Source organism: Sinocyclocheilus rhinocerous, unplaced genomic scaffold (assembly GCF_001515625.1).
Source record: "Sinocyclocheilus rhinocerous isolate Xijiao unplaced genomic scaffold, SAMN03320098_v1.1 scaffold106, whole genome shotgun sequence".
In the NCBI taxonomy this organism is placed as follows: domain Eukaryota; kingdom Metazoa; phylum Chordata; class Actinopteri; order Cypriniformes; family Cyprinidae; genus Sinocyclocheilus; species Sinocyclocheilus rhinocerous.
The window spans coordinates 1,560,309-1,575,381 of NW_015633181.1; the positions used below are offsets into that span (position 1 = coordinate 1,560,309).

General features: G+C 35.9%; 2 protein-coding genes across 8 annotated transcripts in view; one reads left to right on the forward strand and one right to left on the reverse strand.

The window, feature by feature from the left end:
* Positions 1-9,046, forward strand: part of LOC107743423 (SAM and SH3 domain-containing protein 1-like) — a 12,527-nt gene extending 3,481 nt beyond the window's left edge. Inside the window, exons 4-16 of one of the 2 annotated variants that reach the window (XM_016556646.1) lie at positions 161-198; positions 658-738; positions 1,047-1,141; positions 1,405-1,467; positions 2,995-3,118; positions 3,209-3,600; positions 5,552-5,626; positions 5,715-5,840; positions 6,704-6,824; positions 7,028-7,179; positions 7,262-7,468; positions 7,613-7,763; positions 8,821-9,046. In XM_016556646.1, coding sequence (XP_016412132.1) covers positions 161-198; positions 658-738; positions 1,047-1,141; positions 1,405-1,467; positions 2,995-3,118; positions 3,209-3,600; positions 5,552-5,626; positions 5,715-5,840; positions 6,704-6,824; positions 7,028-7,179; positions 7,262-7,468; positions 7,613-7,763; positions 8,821-9,005 — 1,810 coding nt within the window. In that variant the 3' untranslated portion in view covers positions 9,006-9,046. The remainder of the gene's footprint in view (positions 1-160; positions 199-657; positions 739-1,046; positions 1,142-1,404; positions 1,468-2,994; positions 3,119-3,208; positions 3,601-5,551; positions 5,627-5,714; positions 5,841-6,703; positions 6,825-7,027; positions 7,180-7,261; positions 7,469-7,612; positions 7,764-8,820) is intronic. The other variant, XM_016556647.1, reaches the window with a different exon arrangement.
* Positions 8,945-15,073, reverse strand: part of LOC107743424 (glycerophosphodiester phosphodiesterase domain-containing protein 5-like) — a 28,209-nt gene continuing 22,080 nt past the window's right edge. The window contains exons 15-19 of one of the 6 annotated variants that reach the window (XM_016556650.1): positions 13,649-13,731; positions 13,336-13,350; positions 13,101-13,140; positions 12,451-12,523; positions 8,945-9,203 (exon numbers count right to left, since the gene is read on the reverse strand). In XM_016556650.1, coding sequence (XP_016412136.1) covers positions 9,028-9,203; positions 12,451-12,523; positions 13,101-13,140; positions 13,336-13,350; positions 13,649-13,731 — 387 coding nt within the window. In that variant the 3' untranslated portion in view covers positions 8,945-9,027. Of the gene's footprint in view, positions 9,204-10,222; positions 11,178-12,450; positions 12,524-13,027; positions 13,141-13,335; positions 13,351-13,648; positions 13,732-15,073 lie in introns of those variants that run through there. The other 5 variants (XM_016556648.1, XM_016556651.1, XM_016556649.1 and 2 more) reach the window with 5 other exon arrangements.

Genomic DNA, 15,073 nt, shown 5'->3' on the forward strand with positions numbered 1-15,073 from the left:
TTTATAAAGAATATCTCTTTGGGTTTGAGACTTTAGTGTTTGCAACTTTACAGATCTTCTTTATGCACCAAGAGCTTGTAACACTCCAAAGAGAAAGGAAAAATTTAAATCGCATCATATGACCCCTTTAATCTTATGCAGTTTTTCTTTCACATAACAGGTCCCAAATACTATCGACACCAGAAGATGAGACTACAGGTTTGTCTATTTGGTTTGAATGAATACCCAGAATTCTTTGCTGATTTCCCTCACAGTTCATTAAAAACCTAAACCACATGCCTAATAATACTACAGTACATATAATACTGCTAGTCATAGAACAAAGTGTCATAGAGTTTAAAGGTCTGTCAAATTCATAATCCGAGGGTCAGTTATTCCATCCAGGACTTCATCTGTCTGGAACCGTAGCATTAAGCTTTATGCGTCTGATTTTTTTTTCGCTTTGTTTTAGGATTAAGGATTGAACTTTAAAAAAAAAAAGATTTTTGCATTTGACCCACTGAATTCTAGCAAAGCTCTTCTGCCTTGTATTTTGGAGCACTGTTACCCAAATGCCATTCCTGGTGACCTACTTGGTGGCGGTGTCTCACGATAACACTATTTAATTTGCCTTCCATGTTTTGCTCTTAAAATAACCCCTGTTATTATCTCTGACAGATCATACAGAGTCTGATGCCCACTGGCCGTCCACCAGGAAAAAAGACGGCTTGGTACACAGCAAGAACCATTCGAACACAGGTAACAGGTCTAAAGAGACTGCAGTGTGTGTGTGTTTTATTAGCTGAGGAAGTGTGGTGGGCTCGGGGTCAGAGAAAGCCGTGCGTGTCAGTCTTAGTGGATTAGATCAGTGACGACACAAAGCAATTCCAAAAGCCCATGTGAAACAGAGGATTTGATTTGGGCTCAGACTGATTCACTGACAGTCAGATAAAATGTGATCAAGGTCACACTCTCTTCCCCAGACTTTCCAAGTTTCCATCTAAATCTAAAATCTGAATTGCCATAAATCCTGGGCTTGAGTTAAATTGTGCTGCATTTTAATCTAGAGACGGTCAAAGATCACCACCGGTCAAAACTCACTAGAGAAGAGAAAGAGGAGCGGGTGACTTCAGAGAAGACAGTTAAAAATCCCTCCGTCCAGGTAAATCACAGCAGCAACACAGGAAAAATATTGTGCAGCCTCACTTTTATGAGACAAAAACATCAAACACTGCCATCAAGAAAATGTGCCTCTTGATAATATAGGATAAATTTCTCAGTGATTAAATTCTCCATTACACTAATGTGATTCAGTCATCTGTGTATTATTGCACTTTTATCAGTCTTTCAATGTCAGACCTGAGATCTTTACAATAATACAATATCACTCTCAAACTGATTCAGCTTTGGTGTTTTTATTCACAGGGTGTGAATTTTGAAGCCTGGAATCCCAATAGAGAAAACTCTGAATGCAGACAGCAAGACTTGGTGAGTTTCTTCTCTGATGACTGCCTCAGACCTTAAACTTTTTAATAGTTATAGCGCTTTATTGTGGACAAAACGTCTGTTATGATTTTTGTATTGTATACTGTCTTCATTTATGGCTCGGTCCAGACATTTCGTATTTACCATACTAATTTTGAAAGGAAAATATGAAAAATTATGCATAAAAGGATTGTTCTTTTCCCTCTGAAAATTCATTAGAAAAATATTAAAAATGCACCAATATTTAAAATTATGGGTGGTATGATAAGCTGTTATTTATGTTAAGGCTGAATACAGATAAATAAAAAAGTGGCCAATATTACAATTTGTTCACATAAATTAAAAATAAAACATTAAAAACTAAAAATTTTTTTAATTTTTTTTTAAGTGACTGATATCACAATGCAATATTATTTTGTTTACATACATTAAAAAAGCACTAAAAACTCAAATTAACCATTTTAAAATAAAAAGTGGCTGATTGTAACATGTTGTGCAGGATCAAGCACACAGTGCAGGAAAAGTCAAACTAACAGTCTTTAATAATAAATCCAATGAGAACACAACAACTGAAACATACCAACAACACCAAACAAGGAACTGACTAAAACTGTAGGCTTAAATAGACAGATGATTAACAGAATCAGAACAGGAGAGAACTAATGAGTAACTAGGAAACAAATGAGTGGAGGGAAAATGGGAACAAAGGAAACTGGGTCAAATTAAACAAGTAACACAGAACTAAACCAAAACAGAAAATGACCCTGACACTGATATTACAACTCCATATAATTTTGTTTAAATAAATTAAAGATAAAACACTAAAAACTAAACTTAATCGTTTAAAATTAAAAAATACTATGTTATTTTAAATAAATTAAAAATAAAACAATAAAAACTCGAATCAATCATTTTAAATGTAGGCATCACAACATTATAATGTACAGTGTGAAAAAATATAAGGATTTTAATTTGCTAAATATTCATTTTTGTGACATTTTAATTATTATTTTGAAAGATTAACTTTAGGTAATCTAAATGTAAAAACAGAGAAACTGAGCATATACAATTAAATGATCAATACAAAGGCTAATAACCAATATGGTATTGATATAATGTGCATCCATTTAAAATATTTAATAAACAAACACATAAGACATAAAGGATATATTGAAATCTGTAGGCACATTTTTTGAGCCTGCTTATGGCTTCTGACATTATGTGAAGTAATCAAATTGTAATTTGAATCAAAAAAGGATAAAGAAAAAAAATAGTGTCTTAGGTTTTTCATGAAAACCGAGGTCAGATTATGAGGAACTCAAATGACATTTCAATGTAAGAATGCACATATGTGAAAGGCTTCTAATGAGGTTAGAGCCTGAGGGCAGGGCTTTAGTATTACCCAGAATCCCCAGCGGTTTGTAGAATCTTGTGTGTGTTGATCTTGAGGCAGTTTGTGAGCGGTCAACTGTACACAGCATCTTTAATCTCCCTCGCGTGTTGTAATTACTTGGTGCCTCTTCATTTCAGTCCAGGAGGTCAGAGGGCGAGGATGAGGCACACGGTACTCTGAAGAAGATCCAGAAACTGGTGGGAGTGAAAAAGTGGGGTCAAAGCACCACGGAGGAGGCGAGGAACAACACAGAGCCTGGCGGTGAGAAACCTAAAAAATAATTTCCTCATATGTACAAATTAATACAAAAAGCTGTATCATACATATTACTTCCTTTACGTCAACTGACAGAATCCAATGGCAAAGACCATAGTCCTGTCATAACCTGCATCAGTCTGACCAAAAAAGCTGAGAAGAAGCACACAAGGGCGTCCACACGGCAATCCCAGCAGCCCCTGCAGGATAAAGACGATAACGCAGAAACGGAGGGTTCTTGGAGTCCAGGGCTCTTTCAGGAGTACTGGAGCCCGATGGCGTATTCTCCAGCGTGGGACACGTCTACACACACCTGCCACAGGTCAACGGCCGAACATGTCATGTACAACTTCAACTTCACCCTCCCCAGAGACACGGACTGGGAGAAATACGAGGAGCTCTTCCACCGACTCGACCCCTACAAACGAGATCAGCAAGACAGGTGGATCACCCACTCTGTCATGGACCTGGACATGCCGGACCCTCTGGTGAGATACTGATCAGAGCTGCTCTTCCTGTTAAAAAGACACATAAGAACAGCATCCAATGCATAATGTGCTGTTGATATGTAGATTTCAGGCAAAGGGGATACAACTACAAAATATGCAAAACAAAGAGCTTTATTAAACAAAGTATACCACTAAAGATTTTTTTTTTAATATCATTTTAATATTTTTTTAAAATATGAATGTCTTCCTTGAGCCACAAGATGACAAAATATTAGTGGTGCATACTGCTTAAAAGACAAAAACTTGTAAAATTTGTAAAAAAATAAAAAAAATAAAAAAAATTGGAAAATAAATAGTAAATTATAAAAATGCCGGACCCTCTGGTGAGATACTGATCAGAGCTGCTCTTCCTGTTAAAAAGACACATAAGAACAGCATCCAATGCATAATGTGCTGTTGATATGTAGATTTCAGGCAAAGGGGATACAACTACGAAATATGCAAAACAAAGAGCTTTATTAAACAAAGTATACCACTAAAGATTTTTTTTTTAATATCATTTTAATATTTTTTTAAAATATGAATGTCTTCCTTGAGCCACAAGATGACAAAATATTAGTGGTGCATACTGCTTAAAAGACAAAAACTTGTAAAATTTGTAAAAAAATAAAAAAAATAAAAAAAATTGGAAAATAAATAGTAAATTATAAAAATTAATTAGAAAATAAATAAATATTTTTACAAATAAATGTTGGTTTTATTTATATGGTACATAATCATATATATATATTTTAGAATATGTAACATAATGTTTAATATATTACAAGATATACAGTGTGTAATATTATATATAGTTTGAGTCTAAAATGTTATACTTTTAATTTGCAAGGACACAATAAATTTATCAAAAGAAACAGTAAAAGATTTATATTTCAAATTAATGCTGCTTTTGAATTTTCTATTTATCAAAAAATCCAGAAAAAAAATATATTAGGCAGCACAACTGTTTACAACATTGATAATAATAAGAAACGTTTCTTGAGCATTAAATCAGCATATTAGAATGATTTCTGAAGGGTCATGTGATACTGAAGACTGGAGTAATGATGCTGAAAATTCAGCTTTACCATCACAGAATTAAATTACATTTTTAAAATAGGCCTATATTAAAACAGAAAACAGATATCGTAAATGGTAAAACTATTTCACAATATTACTGTTTGTATTGTATTTTTGATCAAATAAATTCAGCCTTGTTGAGCATTAAAAGCTTCTTTCAAAAATATAAAAAATCTCACTGACCCCTTTTTAAATGGAAGCGTACATATTAATTAATTGATGATAAATAAATGCTCAATTAAAGATGTTTCTTATTTCTACAGATCATATAAATTACATCAGAATAACCTTAGTTCCTGGTGTTGCTCTAAAAGATTGTCATGATGATAAGGCCGCATTATTTTCTCTTGAAGAGACACTTTAAAGTCACTGATTAGAGATTTCAGAGTAGACGCTCACATCCTGTGTGCGGTTGAGGAAGTGTGTTTAGACTCGACTGCATGTGTGAGCTGCTTCAGGCCAGTGCTTCAATAAGAGCTGAGCGGCTTTCTGTCAGGTGAAATTAAGAGAAAAACATTTGACGCAGTTGGCAGAATGCTTCAAAGAAAACCATCCAATGTCTCTGACAAATCAAGGAACAAACCCAAGGTAAAAACGATTTCTTATTCCCAAGAAGAAGAAAAAAAACACTTTTTGTCCATCTGTTGTGGTGAAATTATACATTACGCAAGTACTTTGAGTGCTCAGCTAACAGTTATTCTGTTTTAGACTTTTTCTGTTTGCAAACAAGCCATATGAAACTGTCACTTTTAGTGACCAATAATGATCTCTTCTGTGACCGCTAGACTATGGTGTTAAACTCAAGATGCAATCAAGACTGTTCACAGCTGAAGACCACATTAACCTATTTTATCTCTTCATTTTGTTTCAGCGATCCACCAGTTTTGGAATTTTTGACAGACAGCAGCCCACCCAGGTCAAGGCAGAAGAGAAGGTAGAAAGTTTGGTGAGTTTAGTTTCTCTTGTCAATAAAGCACTTATAAAAAACCGGACTCCAAAATCTCTGATGCTGAACTCCATGTGTGTCTGTGTAGCCCGTGGAAGCAGCTGAGGTGGATCCCAGTAAATCTGGAGGTCTCGGGAAGAAGATGAAGAACATCTCACTGACCATGCGTAAAAAAATGGGCCGGAAATACACTAAAGCCCTGTCAAAGGAAATGGTGAGCGCTTGCTTGACAGTTCAGCAACTTTAACCTTTAAAAAATCAAAACTTACAGCCGTGTTTTACACTCTTGAAAACAAAGGTTCTTTAGGCTTAGCAAGCAACGGAACAGATCAGCTTGTTTAGATCAGCGTATTGGCTTCTGGGTTCTAGTCCACCCAAAAATGAAAATTGTGTCATCATTTACTCACGCACAAGTTGTTCCAAACCTGTATTAATTTCTTTCTTCTGTGGAACATAAAAGAAGATATTTTCAAGAATGTTGTGACCAGACAGTTTCAGTTCCCATTGACTTTCATTGTATTTTTTGTCCATACAATGGAATTCAATGGGAACTGAAATGAAAATTCTCTCATTATTTACCCTCATGTTATTCCAAACCTGTATGAGTTTCTTTTTTCTGTGGAACACAGAATGTTGGTAACCAAACATTTTTGGGTCCCTTTGACTTCCATGGTTCTTTTTTGTCCACACAATGGAAGTCAAAGGGACCAGAAACAGTTTGGTTACCAACATTCTTCAAAATATCTTCTTTTGTGTTGCACAGAAGTCATACAGGTTTGGAAAGCACAACGTCTCTGTAGTTTTCTCATTTATTTCAAGCTTTACAAAGCAGTGAACCGCTGTAGGCTACTATAAAGAGCTTCTGAGGAGCTCGTGTGGGTGGATTACACGCAGCTCCCATGTCTGAGGTAAAAATGGCAGTGCAGCTCTCGCGGATTAAAGACTTTGCTCCCTCGAGTGACCCGCGGCCAGGCACGAACTGATTTGCTACCTGAAGACCGGTCACGTATCAGCTTTTGGTTGGGACTCTTGCCTGAGACTTTCTCTGCTCATGAACGCAGCTGATGTTTTTCACAGGGCGAGGAGAACGAAGCTGCGGCAGCTGAAGTCGTGGATGGCACGTTGGCCAAAGGCTGCAACCACTCCAGTAACTCCGTAGAGAGTCTGTTCAGCTTGCACAGCGGCCAGAGTTCATCTAGTAAGCTGAACTAAATATCCTCTACAACTAGTAGACCATTTATTATTGGATCACAGGTCTAACCTGCAGTTTAAAATGTAAAACAGAGCTACCACAAGAGCGAAAATGTACTGCATACTCAACTGACATTTTGGCGTAGATGTGCTTTTGACATTTCAGCCATGTGTTTTGTGTTTCACTGGTTGCATTTCCTGATGTTTTAGGTGGTGTGACCAGCGGCTCTGAGGGTTGTAGTAACAGGGACAGCCTGCGTTTAGAAGAAGATGTGCCCTATACGGGCCAGTTCTGCGGGAGAGCCAAGGTCCACACTGACTTCGTTCCCAGTCCCTATGACACAGAGTCTCTCAAACTCAAGGTAAAAACCAACCTGAGATGTTTTTGATGTGTAAAGAGATGGTTTTCCGAGCTATTAACATGCATTCTTTTTCGTTTGTAAGGTGGGAGATGTGATTGATATCATCAGCAAACCTGCAATGGGAATCTGGACAGGGATGTTGAATGGTAAAGTGGGAAACTTTAAGTTCATCTACGTCAACATTCTGGTGGAGGAAAGCGTGCCGGAACCGAGGATTCGCTCTCACCGGAGGAGCAGAAGACCTCGACCCAAAACTCTTCAGGAACTTCTGGAAAGACTCAATCTGGAGGTGCTTAAAATGTCCCGTTAAATACCATAGCTAATGATCAAGCTCGTTATACCCACAGATTCACATTCAAAATCTCAAAAACAGGATGTCAGGTATTATCTGATTTAGTTGGTGCTACTTTAACAGACAAAATTGTTTCTGCAGGAGCACATTTCATCTCTGCTGTTGAACGGGTATCAGACGGTGGAAGATCTACGGGATTTGAAGGAGCAGCACCTTGTGGAGCTCAATGTGACTGACCCTGAACACCGACACCGGCTGCTATTGGCGGCAGAAAACTTGCAGGACTCCGAACGTAAGTGGTTGAACATCAGAAGGCATCAAAATATATTAAAAAATAGGCCGGAAATGGCACATAGATGATGCTGTCTTTGCTTCCAAGACAGTTTTTTGCATTTTATATTTAATATCAAAGGTCTCACAGTTTAAAGCGCTGATGTAGGATGAGCACCTCAGCGCTGTGATCATACAGTGTTTTAGAAGATAAAAAACAAACCTCATCAAAGCCACACTCGTGAAACGACAGGTTGAAAACACTACTTTTCACACATTTTCCCTCAGATAAAAATCTAGTTCCTTTCCACTCAAGTCTCTGCTATAGTGACATTAAAATTGAAAACAAAACAAACATGAGATAAAATACATTTAAATGTTGTTTTTTTTAAATAAAATTAAAAATACATAAGCAGTATATTTTATAAATTTAAAATAATGTAACATATTTACAAATGTTTAATAAAATAAAATAATTAAATATTTGAATAAAGTGGGTCTGTACAAAAAAGTCAGCATGACATAAATTGATCACAAAACAAGGGTTGAAAAAAATTATTTGTAAAAAGACTCATTTGTGTGAAATGGTTTGTGCAATTTTACAGTTGTCAATGATAAATTGAATAAAACAAAGATGAGATAAAATACATCAAAAACTAAAATAAATATTTTTAAATGAGATGTTTATACACACACACTTAAATAAAGTTCAACATTGTAATATATTTAAATGAATTACTATATAAAATCAGTTTAGATTTTGTGTAGCTTATTGTAAAAAAAAAAAAACACTGCTAATGGAAAAAAGTGAATGTCATTGAGGCCAGTTGCCTGCATGTGATGAAAGACCCAACAGGAAGTGTGTTGAGCAGTGAGTTTTTGTGGGTATCCGTCTTATAATTTCAGAAGTACAGCCACACCTCACAAAAGGCATCAAATGCTGCAATACACAGAAAAGCATAGTGCGTGTTGCGTGTAATTAAAACATTTTTCCAAGTACTGCATTAATATTCATGCACACTCATCTGATGACATTATCATGACGTCTGCGTCTGTCTTCTTTTTTCATTCTGATACAGATAATAATCAGAGCCACGAAGAGACAGATGAGGAGCCCAAATCTCCCTCTGAACAAGTCAAAGCCGAACTGAACGACTGTCCCAGAGACTCGGGCTGTTACATTGGATCTGACTGTTCAGACAACAGTAAAGAGGACACAGAGAGCCAGCCGGCCCCTCTCAGCCCACCTGCAACCCAAGCATAACCACAGCCCTGCATAATGCTGTTTATCTCGTCCTCGCCTGCCTCTGGTTGGTGCAAAGATTGTTACCCGCTGGCCACAACCTATTTTGGCCAGAGTCTTGACTGTGTAAAGAAGCCTTTGTGTTGCAGAGCTGTTGCATTAAGGTGTTTCGGTCCAGGGTTTGTGCTCTGATGACACTGGATTTCCACATCAAGGACACTGAGAGAAGACGTTATAGATATTAAAGATGACATGTAAATATACTGTAAATATGGTGAGAGTGGTAAAGCTTTGCTCTTGTAAACTGTTTAAACTTTGCCTTGCAGATGCTAGACAAAACAACAAACTACTGAAATTACAAATGCACTATTTTATGCAATAAAAAGATATCTCTATATCGTACTAATTTCATCTGCTACATATCCAGTCATATTAATATACTTATATTTACTGGTACAGACGAAGCTTATGTCAGTGGCTTCCTGAAACTAAAAGTGCCATTGACATGCTAAAGAAAATGAGATCTGTAATACTCAGTAATAACTCAGCAATGCTGCCATCTAGTGTGAGCACCTACTAACTACAGCCATAAAACAATGAGCAAACTCCATCTTTTACAACATTAATGCTGCACATGTAACTTAAAATTGTTTAAAGAAGTTTGGCAAAATATATCGCACAGCTTTTGCTAAAGTCTGTCTTAAAAAAAAATTGGTAACACTTTATAACAACATTAACACATATAACAATGGTTTATTAATCATTAGTTAATGCACATTCAAATAGTTAAAAATTACTTCAACTTTGATTCATTGATTTGATTTTTGAATATGCATGAACTACGGTCTTGCAAATGATTATGCACAACCGTTTAAAGTTTTGGGGTCAGTAAGATTTTTTTAAATGTTTTTTTTTTTTTTTAAATCTCTTATGTTCACCAAAGTCACATTTCTGTTAGTCAAAAGTAAAAACAGTAATATTGTGAAATATTACTGCAATTTAAAATAACTATTTTCTATTTTAATATATTTGATATCTATTTTCATATATATTTGAAAACAGCTGTGCCGCTTTATATTTTTGTGGAAGCAGTGAAACATTTTTTTAAGGAATCTTAGATGAATAGGAATAAAAAAAATTAAAAAAAAATTGAAATCATAACATTATGAATGTCTTTAATGTCATGTTTGATCAATTTAAAGCATCCTTGCTAAATAGAAGTATATATTTATTTTTTTAAATCTTATTGACCCATGAGTGATTTACACAAATTTGTTCTGCTCGTGAATGAATATGGCCAATGTGTTACCCAATAATATACAATAAAAAACTGTGATGTTTTAAATGATGACAAGTATCATTCTGAGAGACTAAAGAGTAGGCCTGTCTACTGCAGCACAGGATGAACTGGGCCAGTTTGTGCACAAAAGTGGCCCAATTTACCTGACTTCACCTGATATACTGAATCATTTCCAGTAATAATTACCTTCAAAACCCATTTGGACACCTCATGAAAAAGACTCTCAATGCAATTCAGTGATTTCATTACAAAATAAATCACTTAAAAAGACATTGATACAGCAAGGTAATAGAAATGTGATCTTAAGCTAGTGCGATGACATGAATCACCAGCAAGCAAATAATATGTTAAAAAAATACAATAAATAAAATATAAATAATTATATCAGCCTACAGTCAAGCTTTACAAGGGCTAGTTTGGGGTTCAGAACATCTCTGAATCTGCGATGTCTGCATGCTTTAACATTAAATCCATTCATCTTCAGTCTGTTCTTCAAAAATATTATTAATAGGACACTTTTATTACCAGCTTTCAAGATTTGACTAAACTTTACAGTGCACAATGACTCAGCTCCATTTTAAATACAGAAAAAAATTCATCGGTAGGCTATGTAAGGCATCAAAGCAGAACACTGAATCAGTGGAATACAGTCCCAGAGTGTCTGTGAACCAACGAAAACCATTCCAAATAAAGACCCAACGGAGATGAATGTTCAAAGCAACTCGGTCTAAATGAATGATTTTGAGCTTGAGATGTTCGTTCCATAAAATGGCTTCAAGTCGTCATTAAAGTTTCGTTGCGTGACGTGCAGATGTCATCGCGTGAGTACGTGTCTAGTCCGTTTCCTGTGTACCCGGAGAGCTCATCTGTGCTCCCGACACCGTTGTTGATCTCTGAGGGATGAAACCAGCACAAAACTCATTAGCCAGAGTTTCACAGGGCAGATTTCTCCACTAGGGGGCGATCTGTATTTAAATGAATGAACTTTCACAGAGCCCACAAGAACACTTTTGGGCCACATCTTGCCACTGCATATTAAGTGATGATGGTGCTGGTAATTAGACTGGACTCAAATGACTGTTGGCCACTGATTGTGTAAGCATACAGACTTAAGGCCCGCTCACACCAAGCACGATAACTATAAAGATAACGATAAAGATATAGTTCTAAAAATCGTTCTCAATATTAAAGAATAGCATAGTTCACACCACAACTACAACGATAACGATACAGAGGAACGATATCGTTGTGATCACTTTCAAAACGATTTTTTTTTCCAGCTGATGAACGATAAAACAATGACAGCCAATCAGAATCCATCCTGCTGTAACGAGCTCAAGAATTTAAAGTGGCAGACGCATGTGCGCCTAGAATAAACAGACGATATCGTTCGCTGGTGTGGACGCTAATATCGTTATCTTTATAGTTATCGTTCTTGGTGTGAACGGGGCTTTAGAGACAGAGATAGTGATAGTTTTTCACAACTGGGATCACTTTTTTCTAAATCACTGCTGAGATGTCATCTGTCTTAACATTATTTTTTGAATAGTTTGGTTGGTTTCAATCATATGATGTTTCAATGAAGCTGTAATAATAACTCCAGTAAACTCTAATAAAATATTATATATATAATATTTTAACACACATAAGCATATATTTAATTTATTATTTTATTACACACATGCATTTATATAAAACATTTAAGCCATGTATATAGAATCATAATGTATTTAGTTTTTTTTATATATATTTCTGCACATGACAAACCTTCTCATTTAAGTAATATTTATGTATAGATTTATTATAGTTATACATTTATATATCATTTTACAAATCATTTTGTAACACACATACACACATATATATATATATATATATATATTAGTGCGGTCAAACAATTAATTGCGATTAATCACATCCAAAATAAAAGTTTTTGTTTACAAAATATATGTGTGTACTGTGATGATACCTAATACATTAACTAATGTTTAACCTTGTTGTATAGTGTTACCATATGCAGATATGAATACAGATATTGAAGGTGCATTATGACTGCCACCAGGGGGTGATGTGCCACAGCCATATGCAGAGATCACAGAGAGTGATTTGTTCTGTGGTTTTATTAACCAGGCTTTATCTCCACACAGCTGTGCTAATGAGTCTCACCTGAGAAGATCAGTTTCTCCTTCATGAGGTTGACGTCACGACTCGGCCGATGTACTACAGCGCTGAGCATGATCTGAAGTTTTTGTTTACAAAATATATGTGTGTACTGTGTATATTTATTTATAAATAGACAAACATACATACATATTTTCAAAATATTTACATGTAAATATTTATATTAATATATAATTTATATTATATATAAATATTAATATTTTATATAAACATAATAAATATACACAGTACACACAGATATATGATGTAAACAAAAGCTCGTTTGACAGCACTAATAAATATATATACAGTCAAACCAAAATTTATTCAGACACCTTCAACATTTCACACATTATCACAGTTTATTCGCTATAGTTTAGAAAATGCTAATAAAATATGACAAGAACCTGTGTCAGAACAAATTCATCTTGATAATGTCAGATAACACTTAAGCAAAACATGGTCAGGTCAAAGTGTCTGAATAATTGTGCCACAGCCATATGCAGAGATCACAGAGAGTGATTTGTTCTGTGGTTTTATTAACCAGGCTTTATCTCCACACAGCTGTGCTCATGAGTCTCACCTGAGAAGATCAGTTTCTCCTTCATGAGGTTGACGTCACGACTCGGCCGATGTACTACAGCGCTGAGCATGATCTGCTCCGGGTTGTAGCTGCGCATGCCACTCATCTTCCACCTGAGGAAAAAGATGACAACACACAGTCACCAAAACACACTTCTGAGGGTCTGAAAGTTCCATAAAGTTCTGGTCATTATAGTGAAACTGAGTATCACATCTTGAGATATTTGATGAGATAAAGAAGAAGAAACAGAACAAATAAAGCCCAAAACAGTCAAAGAATTCAGTCCCTAAAATACTCATCCTCATTACCTGATCAGGTGATAGCTGAGCAATTTCAGTGAGCAGCAGAGGACAGGTGCATGCAAAGAGCAGAGGACAGCGAGAAAACGGAGGGAAAGTAGAGATTGCCAAGAAGAAAAGAGCAGAGCCATCAGAAAAGCACCCGGCTGCCCAGCAGAGATATAGCAAGCATGAAAATCAAACAGGCTTTCGTGCAAATGTGTGCGAGCACAGAAATAGTCGTACCGGAGATTAAAGCCATTACCGACACAGCAAAAAAGCTTCAAGTATTAAAAAGTATTGAGAAACAACTTGAAGGACATACTAAAAGAGATGCACTTACTTCTGAAATATGAAGATGCCAATGACAATCGCCACAGAGATTAAATCTGAAGTGATCCATATCAGGCCATATTCATCTGCACTCTACAAAACATGTTAAAGCAGCATTTAGCCATTAGATAGCAATATAAATACATTTAAAAAAAGATAATAAGGGGTTAAAACAATTCAGGCAGAATCCCAATCAAATAAAATTGGAATGTATAATAATTAATTAAAATATGAATTATTTATATATATATATAACACCGGCAAAGGATAAGTATCGCTTTTTATTTCTCCTCTTTCCTATTACTTGTTTCGCTTCTGTTTCAGTTTTTATAACCATTTCTTACTATGTGTAAGTAAGATGATGTTTTATAGCATGTGTGTTTGGATTAACAAATACACAAATTACAAGCATAGATAAATACAACAGAATGTTACAAATAACATAAGGTTGGTAGTATTCAAATACAGAAATGTAATAATTAGGGAAAATAACACTGCATAGTGTTCACTGTATAAATTAAATATAGATTTTTATCACAGCTGTTTTGTTGTTTGATGATCATTAATGACAGCAGCAGTATTTATACGGTTAGGTTAGGGTTAGGGTTAGGGTATGAAGCACGGATCCGATATAATGATACACTTCACATCCGATTTCTTTCTCTGTTTTCGTTCACTTGAGACATAACTGACTGCGTTTACCTGAATGATTGTCGAGATGGGTATTTTGTCATAATTTTATGTGTATGTGTCTGTTCAGAGGATTCAGAAGAAGATTCAGTTCGTTGTTTGCGCGCCGTCTGAAACGCGTGTGCGCACTTCATGTGTGTGCGGCTGTGCGTGAATCGAACGAATCAAGTTCCCTTTCGCCTTTTCTGTTTTCGTTCACTTGAGACATAACTGACTGCGTTTACCTGAATGATTGTCGAGATGGGTATTTTGTCATAATTTTATGTGTATGTGTCTGTTCAGAGGATTCAGAAGAAGATTCAGTTCGGTGTTTGCGCGCCGTCTGAAACGCGTGTGCGCACTTCATGTGTGTGCGGCTGCGCGCGTAACGAATCGAGTTGCTTGTGTAAATACGAACAAATGATAAACTTATACTCTATTATGCTAAATTTTTGCAATTAATCCGCGGATCACATGCATGCCGAACCGTGGGGCTTGGTCCGTACGGATCACGGATCAACTACGATCCGTTTAACCACTAGTTGAATCAATGTAAAGTCTTGTTTAAAAGCATTGTTAATGATAGGAGACAGATCTAGGGACCGTTACTGGAACTAGGCATCTTTACTGGAAGTCTTTTACTGCTTTTTATGACTTAGTATGTAGATCTGTGTGTGTTTATATCTTGGCCTGGATTCCTGCAGTGGGATAAAACATGAGCAGCTAAAGAGAGTAATAATGGCTGCCTTCGGTTTCTCTTTAGCAG